This window comes from Cryptotermes secundus, unplaced genomic scaffold, assembly GCF_002891405.2.
Source record: "Cryptotermes secundus unplaced genomic scaffold, Csec_1.0 scaffold562, whole genome shotgun sequence".
Lineage (NCBI taxonomy): Eukaryota > Metazoa > Arthropoda > Insecta > Blattodea > Kalotermitidae > Cryptotermes > Cryptotermes secundus.
Window position 1 is genome coordinate 392,036 of NW_019720170.1, and position 21,408 is coordinate 413,443.

Consider the following 21,408-nt stretch of genomic DNA (forward strand, 5'->3'; position numbering starts at 1 on the left):
TATTAATTTCGTTATTATTATTATTATTATTATTATTATTATTATTATTATTATTATTATATGCTCTATTTGATACTCAAATTCTCACACTGTGGTTTTTTCTGTGTATATTTGCTTCTGTATCTTATTCATGCTAACTGTGTAGTTAATATAGACTATCATTTTTTTTGTTTTCTAATTATTTTTGTGTATTCCTCTATTCGTGCTAGTTTTGTAATTGGCCTCTGTACTGTTAAGTTTGTACGTAAATAAATAAACATGAATTATTATTATTATTATTATTATTCTGTTCAGCAATGGTATGTTTCTCGTCTCATTTCCAAATCTACCGCTGTGTTAATTCCGAAACGTAATTTTATGTCAAGTCATATTTGTGCCGCTTTTGCACTTTAGTCTTTCGTGGCCTTTATTGGTGCTGTTTGATTCCTTTATCACGAATATTTTTTTCGAATTCTCCTTTCCTTTCGTATTCCACAAGAAAGGTCGATGATTTTGAAATCTCATCTCGTCTCCGACACACGTCTTCGTGTCCTATTCAATCACTTTCCACTTTGCGTTGGCTTCGATGGCTCCAGTATCGACCGCTTGTTGCCAACCATACGTGAGCCTCAGTCAGCTGTTCGCAGTTCATACTTCAGTTTGTTTGATAGTCTTTCTTATTTATTTACGACTTATTTGACAACGCTATCCTTAGTTCAGACCCTGCAACGTCTCGTGGAGGAATGATTCCTTAATAATGATTTGCAGAGAACATGGACGGCCGGTCACGGTGGCCGAGCGGTCTAAGGCATGTACTATCTTCGCTCGCTTGAAAACCTGGATCGTGGGTTCGAATCCCACTGACGGCATGGATGTTTAGTTTGTGTGTGTGAGTTTTTCTGTGTTTGTGTACAGGTAGAGGCCTTGCGACGAGCTGATCACCCGCCCAAGGAGTCCTACCGAATGTGTAAGATCTAGAAAAACCGAAGTGAACGGAGAAGTTCATGGAGGTAGGGCTAGGCCCACTGGGGCTGTAGTGCCAAGGGGGGTTGGGATCCCTTCACGAAAACTTTAAGTCTAGATATTCGTTCTCTGAATCGAACCGGGAACCCCCTTGAAATAAAGCAGAATGTCAGCAACTCGACCGCGAAGTCCGTTTCTTCATGTCTTTTGCGTGATATTAAGATCGGTATGATGAAATTAATGTGTAATGGAGACGTAAAATTCATTAGTCCGTCCTTCTGTACCTCCTCCAAAATTATTTAGCGGACTTCTTAAGTAACAGGTTGTTCCATGAGAAGTTTGTAGTTAGTCGGTCCATTAAGAAACTTAACTGCCTTTAAGGAACCCAAAGGGTCATCAACGTACTTCTGAGATACTTCGTGTTGGCTGTAAATTCTGCATGGACGTAGTGATGATGATGAGAAGGAGGAGGAGGAGGAGGAGGAGGATGAGGAATACTATCCAGGGCCCTGAATACAACCGAAATCGTCCACACCGCAGCACGCCACTTTCTTATATCCTTACAGTTGGAGACTTAGGGCTGCTTACTTTTCCGCGCTTCTTTTCGAAGATGTTTGAATGACATTTCGAAATTATGGTGAGCTTATGTTCTTCTGTTGCTCTTTGACGTGTTAATTTAAGGATTCTGTCACAACCTCAGACTGTGTAGCGTCGAATGGTATGGTGATTGGTGAATGGTCAGTTGTAAAGAATTTGTTTTCACTAATTCAGAATGACTATAGACGGGGTTTAATTGGTAATTGGATTTATTGAACACTTTCAGATCGTGACTACAAGTAACTGTAGCGCTACGGCTAATTCACACACTCTGCGTACTAAGTCTTCTCAGTCTGCTTTGTCTTCACTAGTCGTTGGCTGATGACGGATCCCAACAATGTCGTCTGCTTCCGTGCTCACGTTCTTACCGGCTGACAACTGTCTCACATTTGTGAGTGTGGCATAATGAAGATACAGTACCGCCATTTTCCTGGAGGGACTGAAATCACGAAACCCTCAGTCAGGATAGCTGATATTCCGGTCGTGATTCGAACCGAGCACTTACCGAATATGAGTCTATATTATTACAGCTACTCCATCATCATCAGTAATCTGTCAAGACGACAGGTCCACAGTCTCTTCCAAAACAATTCATCCACTTAATGCGATCTAGAGCTTTCTCCTTCAAATGACAGTATCCTCTTCTGTTCCCAAGGTCATCCAACATCTTCTTACGTCTTCTTCCTCGTCTTCTTGTCACTTCTGTCCGCCCCTCTATCTTTCCTTCAATAGCTTCTTTTAGAAGGCAGTTTCTGCGTAAAACATGACCAATCCAATTAGCCTTCCGTTTTCTTATTTCAAACCCCCTCACCACGATAAGGTGGAGACACCAACGAGGGAGCCCATATCTTATAATAATAAAAATAATAGTAATAATAATAATAATAATACATGTACACCGGTTGCTAGGCAACGGGGTTGGTAAACAGATTCCCGCGAAAACAGATTCTTGGTAAATATTCCGTTTCTAGGTCATGCAACAATAAGACGAATATTTATGCCCAGTGCTAATCAACAGAATTGTAAAACACGTCTACAAGTAGATGTTTTCTACGGGACTCGTGCCGAAGGTTTATAGGGGACAGTGGAGGTTCTTTGCAGTCAGTCATAGCTCAGAAACCGCGAGTCAAGGACATGAAGCCGTCAGGAAAGNAATAACAAGAAGACTTCATGGTGATTTGAAGCGATAGTTTCTATGTCGAGGTCCGTTACCAGGAGCCGACTAGTCAAGACAGAGAATCCCAGTGCGTGTGCAGCGGTGAACTGTGAATTGAGTAAATCAGCGATAGCGCTGTATTTAAGTGTAATTAAGAGAGAGAGAGTTTAACCGAAGTGCTAACTAATTCAATCATCCTAACTGGAGCCCATTATTTTGGTCACGTGTACCACCCTACACGTAACAATAATAGTTATAGTAATAACTAAGATTTTCTGTCAAGTTTTGATCGAACTGTTCGGCTGGACAGTCAGCACTGAGAGTGCGAAGACTCAAGAAAACAAGACAATTGTGTGCACTCCGATACGGGCGGCACCTTCCAGCATTGGTATTATTGGTATTGGCGTTGTGAACTGGAATATCGGTTGTTGAAATGACTGACAGTGGGTGGGCGGCCAGGGTTTAGTTCCCGGCTCGGGAGGTACTGCACTCGGACGTGTGGTTTGCCCAAATAATCCTGTGAATATTTCTGACAATGGCCTGTTATTAATTATAAAATTGTTATGTCAGTAATGTATTTTAGCGTCCTGTTGCACTGATTCGTATCCATAATGTGTATATATTAAGCGTCTTTTAGTGCATACAATTTCACTTGTCACTTCACACTACATGTTTCGGCATCATTCTGCCATCCTCAGGTGTATCAATCATGTTAAACCATTGCACTGCCTGCCATCAAGTGTCCATTTATAAAATGATATAAAATGTGTGTTCGTCGTTGTTCAATAATAAAATGTATATATTAAAACTTGTTAAGATCTATCATCTTACATTATTTCATTTCGATAGTCCTTCCTTCAAAGCAATTCTAATGGTTCCCTTACTCCGGCTCAACCCACGAAAGTCGGAGTACTGAGTCGGTTACTTCCAGTTGCAGAATAAAAAAATCGAAATGAAATGATGTAAGATGATAGATCCTAAGAAGTTTTAATATATTGTCACGTATTGGGCGTATAACGCGACAAATAAATTCATGCCATACTTTGGTATAGCGAGTTTATTGCGTTCGATCACGCTTTACAGACATTTACAATCATCTGCACTTGCAGTGTTACAATCACTGCTTACAATAATTCGGCGAGGCTGACTCCTTAGACGGATATTCCGAACTGACTTCTTAGACGGGCGATCCGAGACTCTCTTCTTCGAGGCCTGTTCCGAGACTCAAGGCTTCGTGCCGAAGCTGGGCTATTTATAACCTTGCCCGCTGTTAGGCAACGAACCCTTTGTTATAGCAGTGGAAACGTTGCTTTGTTGGCTCCGCGTTTCCTACGCAATAACCCATTGTTATCGCGTTGTCTCTGTGGGAACGCTTCGCGTATTCTCGTAACCGTGGAGATTCGATGTTCTCGGTACAACGGCTCACTGTTGGGGTTACAGTGCCGCTATTGTTGCTTCCTATGTAACGGTCCATTCTAGCGTTTCCATAGAAGTTACTCCTCTGGTTTGCCGACACGTTACAATATAAATTTTATTATTGAACAACAACAAACATACATTGTATGTCATTTTATAAATGGACACTTGATGGCAGGCAGTGCAATGGTTTAACGTGATTGATACACCTGAGGATGGCAGAATGATGCCGAAACATGTAGTGTGAAGCGACAAGTGAAATTGTATGCACTAAAAGTCGGTAAATATATACACATTATGCATTTTTATGTCCAATCTTAACCCTTATTTTAATTAAATTTAAAATTATAAGAAGTTTCGGAAGTTGGATTTGCTTCCTACATCAGATATAAAAATGGACATAATTATTTTTACTTGAGCCTCTTACAGCCAACCCAACTGAACAGGGTGCGTTCCCTCTTTATACCTGATGTAAGCAGATCCAGCTTTCAAAACGTCTTATAATGTTAAATTTAACCCAGAAAATGAAAAAGGGAAAACTCAATATTGTAATCGGTTTGCCTTAGTTGCATTCTCTCGCCTGTTATTGTGACGTCGCTTTGTGGCCTTGTTGCTTCCCCACGGTCCACACCTGCGTCTCTCGAATCTTAAGGTCGCCAAGGAATTAGGATATCCAGGGTTTAGGATTTCTAATTGGAGTTTAGGAACGGAGATGAATTTGCTAGCATCGCCGGAGAGCGTATACGGGTCGAACTTCATGCGGGAAAAGGAACAGGGTGGGTGAGATCTAAAATCTCGTGACGATGGTGTATTAATAAAATGATTGAATTTTGGTGCATTATTTGTCGTTTTGTTCTTATTTAAAACAATGTTTGCGATTGTCTCCCCATATTTAGGTAAAAGTCTTTTTCAGTTGAGCCCAGTTCGTATTTCCTAACCACAAGCAAAATAAGCTAGGATATGTGAATGAGCTGGGTAGGCAGACTTCGTGTAGTGTCGGGCTATCTGGAAAGTTCCATTTTTGAGTTCCGAATCCACACATGAAATATAAATTCCTCTCACTTGGTTACTTTATTCCCTAAGGCAATCACCACCTCACTATGACAGTTGTCACGCCACACTGACTCGTTGTGCCACTTTCCCTCATTTCCCTTACTAATTTGGCATCTAGGCCTGTCGCTAGGCAAACGACCGCAAATAACCAACTATACCAACTATACAACAACCGTAACTACGCAACGGCTTTGCAAACAGACGCGAACGCAAAATTGCACTGCAACAGAGGAACGGCGTTTTCTACGCAGTCCGTGCAGAGATGTTATAAGTAGGGCAAGTTAGTGACAGTAACTTTCATATAAGAAAAAAGAAAAAAATCTGGTCATGAGCCCCAGCCGGGGTTCGACACCAAGATAGGCAGACTGACGGAATGTCAGTCGCAGTGTGACTTTGACTTTGAGCCTGTACTGACAGGGGACTTGTGTGTAAAGCAAAAGGAAGAGTTTTCGATAACATGTTATATGTGCGAAATGTACACTTGACGAAAGGTCGAGTGTATTCATAAGAGACAGACCCATCTTCTCGTCAGAGAGGATGTTACATAAGGACTATTACCGCAAGAGTTCAGTTGGAAACAAAAAAATCTCTGGTCATGGTCCTCAAGGGGCCTGATGCCAAGACGAACTGATGGGCGATAAACCGCCAATCGTAAAGTAACTCTGACTCTGGAGGCGGGGTCGAATACCTCTACTGTGACCCTGCGAGTCGTAGGAATCAACGAAAAGGGAAGTCTCAAATCTGAGACAGTAAAATATGGTCGCGAGTCCCAAGGGACTTGGACCCGAGAAAGACTGCGCTGGCAAGGGCCAGTAGCATATACAAAACACAGACCCGTCCTCTCGTCAGAGAGGGCGCCACACAAAAACAAGACCGTAACTGTCAAGCAGCAATAAATATCTGGTCATGAGCTTCAGATGGTGCTCGACACCAAGACTTACTGACTGGCTGACCGTCAGTCGTAATGTGACTTTGACTTTGACTTTTACTCTGGACTGGCAGAGGACTTGTGTGTAATGCTAAAAGGAAGAATTTTCACTAATATGCTGTATATGCTATATATACACTTGACAAAGGCGAAGCATATTCATAGGAGACGAGCCCATCCTCTCGTCAGAGAGGATATAACGTAAAGACTATTACCGCAAGGGTTCAGTTGCAAAAAACGTCTGGTCGTGCTTAGCGTCAAAACGAACTGATTGGCGGTAAGCCGCCAGTCGTAAAGTAACTCTGACTCTAGCTGGTTGTCAGTAGTAAGTTAGTGAGAGGACTGCTTGTGTTCAATCGTTGTGAATTGTTGCTGTTAGAAGCTGGTAGCTGAAGCCGAGGATAATTCGGGAACCCAGAGGATGTGGAGCATCCTCCGTTGGAAGCCGCCACCAAGCAACGACTTGTGGAGAGTGTAGCAGACTGAGAACACTAGTCTGTGTTCCACAGTGATTTGTAAAATGTAGTAACGGGTTGTATAATTGTGCAGTATATCCGATTTCCGATTCAAACCCCGTCTGTTGTCACTCCATCATGTGACAGCACTAGTACAAGACTTGGGACATTTGCTTATTTTGTCGGCATTTATTTCTGGATAGGAAGCTTGATACAGTTTTAACTCAGTTTTTCTTTTGTTTCGTGGTAAGCCTGATTATGATTTTATCCGACAAAGTAACGCCTCCAGCGTACCCTTTCGGGTAGTATGTCATTGTACAGTCTCTTTTTAATTGTCTTCGCACATATTCATGTTGCCATAGGAACGTACACATTTAAATTTAATAATCAAGTCGCCGTAACCTTCTCGCGTAGTTCTCCCACAACTTTTGTTCTTGATCTTCACGTCATGCAGGCTTGCAACCTGTTGCGGACTCCTGTTCCCTCTGGGATTTAATCGAATCAGCATCTTGACTCATCATCTACGCAGCATGTACGAAATGTGTTATGTAACAAATTAAGCGGGGTAAAGTGAGTGACAATAGTCTGAGAGGCAAAGGCTGGAGTTCCGCAGGAACGGGGATTACTCTGTTGGGTTTGATATACTCACAACGGTGGCTATGAAGACTGCTACTTTCTGGGAATTTGGTCCCAGAAGGTAATGCTCTTCGTCAAAAATATTCCAGAAGACAGTATTATCCGGGGATTATATACCAGAGTATAATACTCTTCGGGAATTATATTCTCAAAAAATAATAATAGCACTGAAAGTCAGCCGACGTTTCGGAGGAACATATCGCCTCTACAGGGTTGAAGAATATGCCGAACAAGGTACCAGAGTGGAGGCTCTGCTCGTCTCCTACTTTCACGTTTGTATCTTTCTTGGCTTATTCTTCGACCCTGAAGATGGTGATGATATGTTCCTTCGAAATATCTGTTGACTTTCAACGAAACACGCGGCGTTGTAATCCAGAATATCATGAATTATCAATTTTGTCGCTACGTCCAGACCACAGATTCCAAGTTTTTATATTGAATATGGAAGTATTTTCGGATACTTAAGGCACTATTCTTATATATAATGGCTGGAAGTGTTTTTATGAGATTTCAGATTCTTACAGCAGTGGCTGTGAATCTGGAATCTGTTGTCCTCAACCGAAGAGAAGGCGAGACAAGAAGTAGATGGAACTAATGGACCTTGTCCATTCTGCTGTTCATTTACGGACGCACGTTGCTACATTGCAGCAACAGCAACGGCAAGAGTTGTTAGAAAATATTTTCATTTTACACAGTAGAAGTCGGTGTGCCTTAGTAATTTACTCGCCGTCACTTTGTTGCAGGATAGTACACATATGTCTATCCAGCGAACAACAACGAGTATTTCCTGGGTGCTAAATATGTATTGCCACGCATGATGCATAGACACAGGAAGTTTCCTTAACATAGCCTCAGTCTGGGCCGCCCAGGAGTGGACTCCCACGTTCGGCACGAGGGTGAGGGGATGGTGTTGCAGATCCAGTTTCTCTTAAATGAGGGCGCCCTAATCACCGCCACGTCCGACGACAGCCTGCATCTGTGGAACTTCCGGCAGAAGAAACCAGAAGTAGTACACAGCCTCAAGTTTCAAAGAGAGAGGTAAGGTAACACGTTCAGTTCTCATGAGATATATCGCCGTGAAAGTTCTTTTTCCTTTCTCAGAGTCTTTTATGAATGTCAGTCAGTGTCTTGCCATTTCTTGGTATTTTACTCTGCATCTGCATCTGAATTTGATGTTTGTCATGGAAACATAACGACCGCCATTGTCTTGCCGGACAACGGCTTTGCTAGTTCGGTAAGCAAATAGTAGCGTATTAAGGCATGTGTAACTTATCTCTTACAATTTGTCCTGACATGGCAGCGCAAATGTCATTGATAGAGATTATTGGTTCCAGAGACAGGAATGAGATAAAAGATACGCAGCAAATGTTGGACGGGAGAGCACTGAAAGTGGCCCAGAACACAGTTTCAATTATAACAGTACACGATCTAATATTGACTGACTGCTAAATTGCTGCTGGACCTCGCCAGCACTGATTCTTTGTTCCGAGTCCCACGGGACTCATGACCGTATTGTCACGTGTTAGAGTGACTCGACGGATTTTGGATTGGAGACTGGATTTATCGACCACTTTAACACACGACTCGTGACTACGCTTAACTATAACAGTCCCACTGAATTACACACTCCAAATATCACTGTAACTACAGCACACATAAAGTCTTCTCAGTCTTCGTTAGTCATTTCCTGGTAATGGATTTTAATACTGTCCGCTCACGACCATGCCGTCTGGCTCATATTTCACAACTGAACTAACTGCACCGAATCAGTCTTCTCTCAAAGACTCTCTTACAATTCTCTCAGTGCTTCAAGTGACTAACTCCCAGGCTGGCGGCCGTTTTCCACCAACCTCCTACTCTTCTCTTCACTGCCTGGCTTTCAACTGTCTGTGGTGCAAATCTCTCACAACCGAACTAAGCCCTAAACTTCGTCCCGCTTATAACCCCTCGGCACGGACACAGAAAACAGTTCTTCTGTTCCGTGCGTGTCTTTTGGGGTTCCCACGTGATTGCTACTCAGCTAGTCGATTGGCGCGCTGGCTGCTGCCTAGCAACAGCTGTTGTCTCGTTGTTCGTTTCGCGGGTCTGTACGCCACAATATTTTATTATTTATGCCTCTGGGAGCCTTCAGTATAATTCATGATCTAATATTGAACTCTCTTTTCTTTGCTGTTGCTCGCGACGGACTGCGGGAAATCAATCTGTTTCTGAGACGTTGTAATTTCCTAATCTGGTTTCACAGACTTGCTAAAAAGAACTTTCTGAATTTGGAAAACACTAAATGCTTGCTGAATATGAAGACGGAGATTATCGCCAGGTTGCCCCCCTTGTAGCTCTGCTGTTGACTAATTTTACGTGATGCAAAATTATGTCAAACTTGTTACGTCCTGCAGAAATCTCTCATTTTTATAATTTTATACAAACAAACAAGTATGACGTTATCGACATCCAGTCGGCAACGTCCCCCTCGAACAACCACATCACCACCTGCCTATCACAGGCAGGCTAAAAGAGTGAGGTCCATTGCAAATAATGCGTGAAGTGCTGAAGTCAGGTTAAAATGATGCGTTTGACTTTGAGTGAATGACAAAATAGAATTCATTGACGGTTATAATGAAGTCTCCGTTCATTAAGAACTCGTTGCGTGAAACATTAAGAGCAGTTTTTATTGAGTGTGTGTAATATTGTCACGTTTTCTATGGATGTGACTATAGACGGGGTATGAATTAGATATGGGATTTATTGACATCAATTATACACACAGCTCGGAATTACAAGTACTTACAGTGTCACCGCTAGTCTCCATACTTTACAGTTAATTGAATCACCCGGTGAGCCTTTTCCAGCCAGCTATGTCTTAACCAGCCGTTCCCTGGGAACGACTTCTAACAGTGGAGATTCTTCAGCTACTCGCACTCATCCTCTTGTCACAGCCGCCTGTGCAGATCTTGTGAATTCCCTGTCAACTCACAACTGTCAACCCTCAATTCTTAGTTATCTCAGATACCTTCCACTGCCGGTTCTCATCTCACTCAGTGCCATCTCAGTTATTCCCTGAGCCTGGGGTCGTCTTTATATAGCCTCTGGGCGAACCCAACAGAAAGCTCCGTTTCCTAATAGTTCCCTATTGTTGCTTGAGCATTCGTTGCCGCCGGAACATGTTTACCGAACCGGTGCCTAGCAATGGACGTATCTGGCTCCACTTTTCCAGCCTTCAGGCATCATGTCACAATATTTTTGGGTATCCACACGTTTCTGTTATGTAGGGGTAAGGATTAGTTTTGTGGGGCATGAGGTTCTCACTGCGGTAACTGCAGAACGCACTATCTTCTGGGATAGAGCGCCAACGTTTCGGAGGGACATCGTGAAACTTCTACCGGAATTCATAACATCACATTTTGGAAGACAAAATTCGTCCTAATTATTTATTTTAGTAATGACCGCGACGAGCGTTATTCCTGAAGGAGTCGTAGTCACCATGTAGCAAAATTTTCCGAAACATATTGTCATCAGTTGTCACGTGTATCAGTGCCTGTAGACGGGATTTCTATTGGTATTTGGATTTATTGAACTCTTACGAAACGTAACTACAAGTACTATAGCGCTATCGCTAATTCACACACTACGACTCACTACAGCACACACTAAGACTCCTTAGTCTTCAGCATGTTCACCGGTTGTCGCCTGGTAACAGCTTTCTACGCCGTAGCTTCCTCAGCTTCTGTGTTCACGCCCTTACTGGCCGGCAGCTGTCTCACAACTGACTAAACTCTAGACTTGTCCTGCTCGTAACATCTCGGCACGGATCGCGCAGAAGACACCTCTTCCGACAGTTCTTCTGTTGATGCGTTACGTAGCTGTCGTGCGGACCGCGTAGAGAACACCGCTTTCCAGTTATTTCATTGATGCGTGTTACATATATGTTGCGGCCGTTGTTTACAGAGTAATTACTTAGCATCAAGTGTGTTTCCAGTATTATGTCGACCCCCTGTATATTTCGTGTGAACATGTTCCGAACGCCACATGGTTGAGGTTGCAGACTGAACATTTTCATGGTTTTTGTCAAACGGGGTTTATGATAAGCATTTTGTTCTTCACCGTGTGCCTCTCGGTCTCATGCTGAGAAGGTGGTGCTGTGATAGTGCATATGCGGGAGATGCTTTGTTCGAATCTCGTTCGTGACACCGGCTGTCCTAACTGCAGTTTTTCGCGGTTTTTATCAGCCCCTCTAGGAAAATTCGGGGATAGTACCAGGATTAGGCGACACCCGCTTCCTTCCAAATATCTTCCAATTCATTAGTTATCCTATCGTTGACGCTATGTGGTCGAACAGCTGACAGCGTTGTAAAATAATTAATATAGAAAGAAGGAAAGAAAGAAAATGAATTTCCGCATTGAATATAAAATTCCACCGCACATTTCCGGTAGGAGTTTCTCACGGCGGTGATTATTACAGTCATTATGCTCTGGGATGTGACATCGTGTTGTCTGGTGGGCAGGTTCTAACTTTTCAGACGAACCTGCTTCGTCCATCTTCATGTTAAACAATTACGAAGATGGAGGCAACGGGTGCACCCAGAACGTCCGATCTCTCTGCCAGACCACGTATCTCACATCCAAGAACACGATATCTTAATTTTATGTGCGACAGGGAGGTAAGCAAATAACATTTGGGGGGTTGGGGCTCGTTTTCAGCATTAGTTGTTGAAGAGACGCGGATGTAATCAGTCATTTCAAGGCTTAACAGAGAAATTGTTGCCCTTTTGATGGAGATGTTACCTGCGCATGCGTAACAGTATCCCGCAGTAGACGAAATATGCAAATCTGCATAGGCCTAATGTATTCGTCAGAATTCCTAAAGGCCGCGTACTGTAATGCAGCAGCTCAGAGAACTATTTTTCTCTCAGATGAGCCTTTAAATTCGCTTGAAGGTTCATTTAGCAGATACAAGTTTTGAAGGGGTAAGGACACTATCCCTTTCCAGACTTCATATCCATTGCTTCATGTTCTTGGATGTCGTGGTCAAGAGTAAGCATTCCTCCCCCCCCCTTGGCACTACAGCCCCAGTGGGCCTAGGCCTACCTCCATGAACTTCTCCGTTCACTTCGGTTTTTCTAGATCGTACACATTCGGTAGGACTCCTTGGGCGGGTGATCAGCTCGTCGCAAGGCCTCTACCTGTACACAAACACAGAAAAACGTACACACACAAACTAAACATCCGTGCCCTGAGTGGGATTCGAACCCATGATTCTGGTTTCCAAGCGAGCGAAGACAGTATGCCGAGTAAGCACTCCTATGTCGTATTATTTAGGTCCTGGGTTCAAATATCGGCCCTAAGACCTGATATTCTGACCATGGTTTTTTGTGGTTTCTCTCAGTCCGTGAAGAAGAGTTTCAGAATGACCGCACCCTTCCACTTCATTATTCACTAATCACATTCGACACATTTTTGCCTGAACTGCTTCATCTATGTTAACTTCGTTTGGTAGCTGACTTACGTTAAGAGGCGCTAGTCATCGCGGTCTTCACGCCCAATATTTTTCCAGCATCTTCTTACGTCTTCTTCCTCGTCTTCTTGTCACTTCTTACTGATGATGATGATGATGTTGCTAGGCAACTCGAAGCCAGCATAGGTAATGGTGATGTTGCCCCTTTGCGTAACTAATGAAGCATTACGCCACGAAGACCTATGGAGGAGTGGATGTATAGATGCACGATTTCTTGACCTCTGCACTAGTTGTATGTGAGGGTTCAGCTACACGTCCCGGCCGCTTTACCCCGGGGAAAGAGCCCCCTGTACCCATTTGACAGGAGGCTTTGTGGGCCCCAGAGTTGGTCTGGAGAACATAGAGAAGAGAAAATTCTAGACCCTACCGGGATTCGAACTCCGACCCCTCGGCCGTCCAACCCTTAGCCAGTCGCTATATATACTGCCCCATCCCGGCTCCAAACATGAGTTACTTGAGATAATTAAAAGTAAAATACCCATCCGCCAGTTCTTACTGCCTATCATATTGATATTAACTGTATGTAGACATGTTTCAGTGTTCAACATGTCGCTATCGTTTGCTGCAGCTGCGTAGTGCACATACTGTACTGTGTCTTCTGCTGTTACATAGAGGCGTTATTGTTCGGATGGCGCGTAGTTAATGAAAACCCAGTCGTGAGGAAAATCAGCGTAGCAATTAGACAATGAACACTGAAGTAGTCTGTGATATAAATTGCCTGAATGATCATGAGCGATGATGATGATACGGAAGGGCCGTCCACACACTGATACAGTTCTGTATCAGATTTAATCAGCGACGAACACAAAAAATTTTGTATAATGAAGTTTCAGCCATCGTTTGCGACAGTTTAATAATCTACAGTTAGAATATTTTATGAGCATGGTACAGTAGAGCAGAGGCCTTCAGGAAAGTGAAATCTTGTCTAGCTATTAGCCGTTTCAATTGCTTAACAAGTCCCTTCACAGACAGAGGTGTTCCCTGAAACGTCTGTCATTTTGAACCAGTTAATGCGGCTGATAGCCATGTTCATTGACTTTAGCCACCGAAAAGTTAGCAGTTGCTCAGCTGACGCATGAATTCCCGCCTTTCATGGAACGGGAAGGATCATTACTGTGCTTACAAGATCATGACCCTGAATCTTGCCCTGATCTGATGAATTCAGCCCACATAAACTTGTTTATTGAAGATACATTTTAATATCATCCTCCCATCTATAAACCAAGTGAAGTCTTCTTTTCGACTGCCTCTGTGGTCTAGTGCCTAGAGTTGCTGGCTACAGATCCAGAGGTCCGGGTTCGATTCCCGACGCTAACCAGACTTTCTGAGAAGTAGTGGGTCTGGGCCGGGGTCCACTCAGCCTCGTGAAGATAATTGAGGAGCTATTTCAAGAAAATGGCGGCTCCGGTCTAGAAAACCGAAATTAACAGCCGTGGGGATTCGTTGCGCTGACCACGCGACACTCTCCGCTAAAGTTGGCACAAGCGGCGGTCGCTCGGTCGGTATAGTTCGCTTGCTGACTGAAACCACGGAGTTTGTTTTTTTTTTCCTGATGTTTGATGTCTTCTTTTCAGCTTAAATTTCGTATGTGTCTCATCTGGCTCAGAATCCATTGCCAATCCAATCCTCCGCGATTTGATCATCATTTGGTAAAAAGTAAAAATTAGATAGTTCCTCGTTGTACTAATTTCTACGTTCTGTTTGTTACTGTCTCTTGGGTCAAGAAGCGAAGAGCCTTTATGAAAACTCTTGTTTAATATAGATGTACTATTACAAATAAGTTCAGCGTTTTAGATTTACGATAACTTATAATTTCTTGTATTGTCACGTGTTTGAGTGTGACTGTAGACGGGGTTTGGATTGATGATTCGATTTATTGACCACATATACACTCAACTCGTAACTACAAGTAACTATAGCAGTCTCGCTGGTTTACACACTTACTGGCGTTCTCGGCGTCCGCGCGCACGTCGTATCCACGGCTGATCTCTTTGCTCCAAATGACTAACTCCCAGACTGGCGGCCATCTCACACCAATCTTACCTAGTACCCGCTTCACGGGCTGAATGACGACTGACTACAGCTCAGAGTCAGAGCCAGAGCCAGAGCCAGTCAGTTCGTTTTTGACCCAAGCCCCATGAGACTGACGACTAGTATTTTTTTCAACTGAACACCTGCGGTCATAGTCCTCATGTAACATTCTCTCTAACGAGAGGATGGGGCTGTCTTTTACAATTGCTGCTGGTCCTCGCCAGAGCAGTCACTCTCGGGTCTGTTTCCCGCGGGACTCATGACAACATTTTACCGTCTCAGATTCGAGACTCCCCAGCCTGGAGGGCTAGGTCCCCGTATTTATATCTCCCAGGAACAGGGTGACCAAGTTATATCCCCCAGGCACTGGGTTTGCTCAGAGAGTTACTTTGCGACTGGCCGTGCACCGTCAATCAGTTCGTCTTGACGAGAAGCCCCTTGAGATCCACGATCAGTAAGTTTATTTTCCAACTGAACTCTTGCAGTTATAGCCCTTATGTAAAATCACCTTTGACGAGAGGATGGGTATGTCGTTTACAGTTGCTGCTGGTTCTCTCCAGCGCAGTCATTCTCAGGTCCGAATCATGGGGGACTCATAACACTATTTTACTCTCTCAGAGACTCTCCTAACCTGGAGGGCGAGGTCCCCATATTTATATTCTCGAGGAACAGGGTGGCCCGGTTATACCCCCAGGCACTAGGTTCCCTTTTCATCGCCTCCTACGACTCGCAAGGCTACGGGGGATGTACGAGTATTTGACCCTGCCTCCACATGTGGTTGGGTTTGCTCGGCTAGTGCCCTCGTTATGTAACCCCTTGGGAAGGACCGCATAGAGGACAGCGTTTCCAACAGTTCGTCTGTTGTTTCGCGTGAACTCGTTGACTTGGGAACCTCTTTGTCTCGCGGTTGCTTTAGTAACGGGTCGACACGCTACTGTATTATACATGGAGATGCATAGGTCGCCGCACATGTAGGCAAATATGCAGAATCAGTATTAATGATATTATTTGTGACCAGTACTGTCGTGAGGCTAAAGTCCCAGAGAATCTCAATTAAAAAAAGTTTCGTTACTTTGCATCTGCATTTCTCACTGTCCATAAGCCATTTCAAAGCCCCATGTTCTCAAGAAGATTGCGGAAGATCTCCCCAGTGTAGGCTATTGGAGTTTTTCTTTCCTCCAGATTCCTCTACAAGTAGTATAAGAATGGAAAGAAGGAATCACCGGCATAGCTGGAGATCGCGATAGCCACCAGTGACGCCCGATCTTTATATCACCATACTGTAAAAGGCTCACTTAAAAACTTGCGAACACTAGCTGCAAAATGGTCAGGTGCTGTCTTACATGAAGCATGTCTTCAGTGTTGGTGTCCTCTAATTGTAAGCCGCTTCTCGCATCCTCTTGCAGAAATTGCAGGGAGGACTCGCCAGTCCCCCCCCCCTAGAAATAGAGGACTGGTAACTCTATATAAGGAAATAACAGCCTCCCCCCCACACACACACAATCCGGGTTGGCTGAATGTTTCAGCCCCAATGTGCGGGTTAGTAACCTCCTGACCGACACACAGCTATGTTTGTTAACGTGTCCACATACGTGTAGTTTGAAATTCACCTGATCGGGCGATATCATGTTCATCACAATGTCAGGCGATTACTCATTTGGGAAGATTTCGCAAAACTGCAGCCTTATATCTGTGTCTTCTTCCAGTAGTAAAACGTGGAGTTGTCCTTGTGCTTAACTAATTAAGCACTGCGCCATGGCGGCGAAGGGGGGAGTGGATGTAGAGGTACACATTTTCTTGACCTCGACACTAGTTGAAAGTGAATGGTCAGCTTCACGCCCCTGCCGCTTTACCACCGGGGAGAGAGCTCCCGGTACCCATTGGATAGGAGGTTGGGTGGACCCTAGAGCCGGTCTGGACTATGTGGAGAAGAGAAAATCCTTGATCCTGCCGGGACTCGGAACTCCGACCCCTTGGTCGTCGATCCCGTAGCCAGTCGCTATACCGACTGCGCTATCCCGGCCCCTGCTCTTCCAGTAATTCGTGAAAGAATCCTACAACATAACATCTAGGTCGAGATCTCGTATTTTGTACTGATATTGAGCCAAAGCTCATTTCTGGCTTCCGCCCATGTCCTCTTTCGCGGCCCATGACTTGTCCCTTTCAATCTTACTGACAGACATTTCAGTCCTGCGTGCTTCCATACCTGATCCGGTGCTATCGAACTTTCGCGGCCGATGGCTTGTCCCGTTCAATCTTACTGACAGACATTTCAATCCTGCATTCTTCCATACCGGATCCGGTGCTTTGGAACTTTCGCGGCCGATGGCTTGTCCCGTTCAATCTTACTGACAGACATTTCAATCCTGCATTCTTCCATACCGGATCCGGTGCTTTGGAACTTTCGCGGCCGATGGCTTGTCCCGTTCAATCTTACTGACAGACATTTCAATCCTGCATTCTTCCATACCGGATCCGGTGCTTTGGAACTTTCGCGGCCGATGGCTTGTCCCGTTCAATCTTACTGACAGACATTTCAATCCTGCATTCTTCCATACCGGATCCGGTGCTTTGGAACTTTCGCGGCCGATGGCTTGTCCCGTTCAATTTTACTGACAGACATTTGAATGCTGCGTGCTTCCATACCGGATCCGGTGCTTTGGAACTTTCGCGGCCGATGGCTTGTCGCCTTCTGTCTTACTGACAGACATTTCAATCCTGCGTGCTTCCATAGCGGATCCGGTGCTTTCGAACTTGCCTCGAAGTTCATAAGCGGGTTCCCCTCTTCCAGCTTGACTGTGAGTATAGGCAGCCGCTACTGGATAACGCCTCTACAAAGAAACGTGTTCCCACAGAAACGATTGGAGTGCAACAATGAACGGTGTTTTCGACGCCGAGAACAGCAGGAACAAGAGAATTCAATGAGTTGTAAGGGAATCTGTGAAGAGAAGACTTAGTGCAGTTAGCAACGAAATGAGCACGGAAGCTGAAATTTTTCCACATTAGAAGCCGTTCCTAGGGAGTGATTGGTGAAGACAGCAGACTGAAAAGACTTAGCGTGTGCTACAGTGATTTCTATAGTATGGAGATTAGCGATGGCTCTATAATTAACTGTAGTCACGAGTCGTGTGTTAAAGTAGTCAATAAATCCAATCTCCAATCGAAACCCCGTCTATAGTCACTCCCCCGCTTGACAGTATTGTCATGTGTATCAGTGACTAAAGATGCGGGTTTGGATTGGCGAATCGGTTTATTGGATGTTCACAAGTCGTAACTACAAATTTTCTTAGACTCTCAAAATTACAGTAACTATAAATAAAGTCTTCCGTATCTGCTCGCAGTGGCCTTTGCTGGGTACATATCTCAAGAGTGGTTAGTCCAAGGCGATGTTCTTACTGAATTACACACTCCAAATATTACACATAAAGCTTTCTTTCCACAACCGCCCGTAAAGAATTGAACTCTCAACTCAACCCTCCTAGACTGACTCTCAAGTCAAAGTCAAAGTACCGTTGCGACTGACGCAGTGTTACTTTGGCTCTCATGTCCATGTGGGATGCCCTCTCTGACGAGAGGTCGGGTCTCTCATTTGTCAGTCATAGTCGATAGTATTAGTCCATTATCACTATGTACACTTGATTACAATTGAGTCTTAATATCTAGTATGTATAATATACCCGTATACACGGCCTCTGTCAGTCTAGACTCAGTACAGCAGATTATGCCCTATTTCTAATAGTACGAGTATTTGCTACCACGGCAGTCTAGTCACTTGAACGGTCCTATGCCTGACCGCCGCCAAGTTTAAGCCTCTTATACTTTCTGTGGCGGGCTTCGCCTTTGTCAGATGTTGCGAACATTCTCATTTTCATTATTTTCTATGACTTCTGCTTGTTGCCTGCATAATTTTGTTATATAGTCATATACGTACGGGATTTTGAAAGCCATGTGCAAATCGCGGACCGGTGTGCGCCTCGGAAAATTGCCAGTGGTGCGGAGAACCTTGTTTTGCAGGCGCTGCAATTTCACTAGATGGGTGCCTGCCGCAAACTCCCAGGCGGGACTAGCATAAGTCATTACGGATCTAATGAGAGCTTTGTGGAGGGTCAGTTTAATGTAGGCGCTCAATCGCTCACTTTTGAACAGGGAATACAATCTTATAAATGTTCTGAAGGCCTTTGCTTCGATCATTTCTATGTGCAATCTCCATGTAACTCTCTTATCGAAGATTACACCGAGATATTTTGCACTATTTACAAATGGAATATTTCGTCCATTTAGATTGACGTCCACGAGAGAAGTAGACCCCCTGATTCTTATCTTAATTAATTTTAGTATTCCAGCGCTCACACCAGGTATCCATAGACTGACTCTCGGTTGTGGACATAATTAATATAAAGATTGTTGTTGGTTGGTAGATGGTTTTAATAATTTGAATACATTGTAATGAGAAATGAACATTACGGACGTAAGTACGTTTATCATTTGTGTTATAGGACTTCTCAGTGCAGTTTAAAGATGAAGTTGCGTTTAGCACCCAAAGCTCTGATGCTATAAGGGAAAGTGCATTACCGGTTACTAAAGAAAGATTAAAAATTTTCTCCAGACCATTAAAGTAAGATTTCATCTTACTGCCTTCTCTCTTAAGAAATATAATTACATTTCCACCCCGTGTTTTTGAATCCAAACGAAAAGTTTGACTTCATGAATCCGGCGCTATTCGAAATAATCCCTAAGTCCGTTCTTAATGCTAGTGATATTAAAAGCTACGTGTTGATGTGTTCTCTGGTTACAGGATTACGTACATCCACCTGCCACTACAGAGCAAATGGCTGTACGTCGGCACGGAACGTGGAAACATCCACGTAGTTAACATTGAGTCCTTCGTGCTGTCTGGGTACGTCATCAACTGGAACAAAGCCATCGAGTTGTAAGTACTTGCATGTTTCTACAGACACTTCATTTTTAGATGCTTGAAACTTTTATGAGACAACTCAGAAATTTACGTTCGAGGAGGTGTATTGATTTATTTTGCTGGTAACTGCGTACGAGAGAGGTCGGTTCTGGAAGGTGCAGCATGGTGATACAAACATTAGTTGCATATGACAACACCGCTTCATCAAACCGTGGGGCATTAGATGCGTGAAACATACAGCAAAGGTGAGAGGCGGAAAGTTCATTAAAAATTTTAGACGGATAACCTGAAGGAAAGAGAGACACTAATTATGGAGGACAGTATTAAAAAGGCCGGTCACGGTAGCCGAGCGGTCTAAGGCATGTACTGTCTTCGCTCCCTTGGAAACCGGGATCGTGGGTTCGAATCCCACTCAGGGCATGGATGTTTAGTTTGTGTGTGTGTGTGTGCGTTTTTCTGTGTTTGTGTTTGCCTTGCGACGAGCTGATCACCCGCCCAAGGAGTCCTACCGAATGTGTAAGATCTAGAAAAACCGAAGTGAACGGAGTAGTTCATGGAGGTAGGCCCACTGGGGCTGTAGTGCCAAGGAAAAAAAAGTATTAAAAAGGTCCTTAAAGAAAATGATTTAGGCATACGGACTGCATTGAACGAATCCGGGATAGGCACCAGTGCTAGGTTGTTATGTGCACGGTAATGGATCTTGTGGTTCCGTAAAAGTTTGGAAATTTCTTATTCATTTCAGAGCTATCAGGTTATCAATTCATATTAGCATTTTAATTACTTACCTGATAACTAACTGACTCGAGGAGCTGAGCCCTTCTTGAGAAACCGCCAGTTGTGCAGCTGTTCTAGAACTTACCATCATTTTATGGAACTCGAACGTTCATTACCGTGTTCACAAGAGCCCTCCACTGGTCATTATCCTCAGCCGGATCAATCCAGCCCATACCACCCCATTTCATCTCTCATAAGATCCATTTTAATATTATCCATTCACCTACGTCTTGACATTTTGTAGCAGTCTCTTTCCTTCTGGCTTTCCCACCAATATTCCACATGCATTCCTCTTCGCCCTCATTATTTAGTTACCTGATCTGTTAATTAATTGGTTATACTGAGGCACCGAAAAGAATACGCAAGGATCGAACACGTGCTGTTACAGATGCCCTCCACATACTTCCCTGTATTCTCTGCCGTTGTGCAGCAATTCTGCCCATATCATTGTTGGTAGCGGTTTCCTCGTGATATCCCTCGCTAGCGGCTGGATGGACAGGCCTGAGGGACCTGGAGTGGACTGTAACAGTGGGCAGAAAGGGGGAAGCCTAGGCGTTGTCTTCCCTTCCATCCTTGGGACTTCTTTCTGCGAAACTATCCATAGTCATACAAGCAATAATACAAGGCCCAATGATGCACAAGCAGATAAATTCTGGGTAGTACTGTGCTCACTAAGTCTCGTTATACGAAGGAGAGTCAGTAAATATGTCACAAATATAAGAAAAACAGCTGTAATAGACGTAATAGGTTTTCTATATCCATCACCAGGTAGCAGCACATTCCAGCGTCGTAACAGTCTAGGTAGCAGACTGGCTTGCCATTATTCAGAGACTGTTTCAGTAGTCAAAATGGCGACCGTGCTTAAGGAGTATACTGCCGAAGAGCAGCGTTCTGTTGTTCGTTTTTATGGGCAAAAGGCCTTAATGCAAATGATATTTATAAAGAAATGCTTCCTGTTTATGGTGGGAAGTGTTTGTCGCTTAAAGTGATTCACAG

The 21,408-nt window shown here is 43.9% G+C and overlaps 1 protein-coding gene across 1 annotated transcript in view; it reads left to right on the forward strand.

The window, feature by feature from the left end:
* LOC111867711 (syntaxin-binding protein 5-like) overlaps window positions 1–19,657 on the forward strand; it is a 311,506-nt gene extending 291,849 nt beyond the window's left edge. Inside the window, exons 3-4 of the mRNA XM_023857785.2 lie at window positions 8,039–8,221; window positions 19,519–19,657. Coding sequence (XP_023713553.2) covers window positions 8,039–8,221; window positions 19,519–19,657 — 322 coding nt within the window. The remainder of the gene's footprint in view (window positions 1–8,038; window positions 8,222–19,518) is intronic.
* The last annotated feature ends 1,751 nt before the right edge of the window (window positions 19,658–21,408 follow it).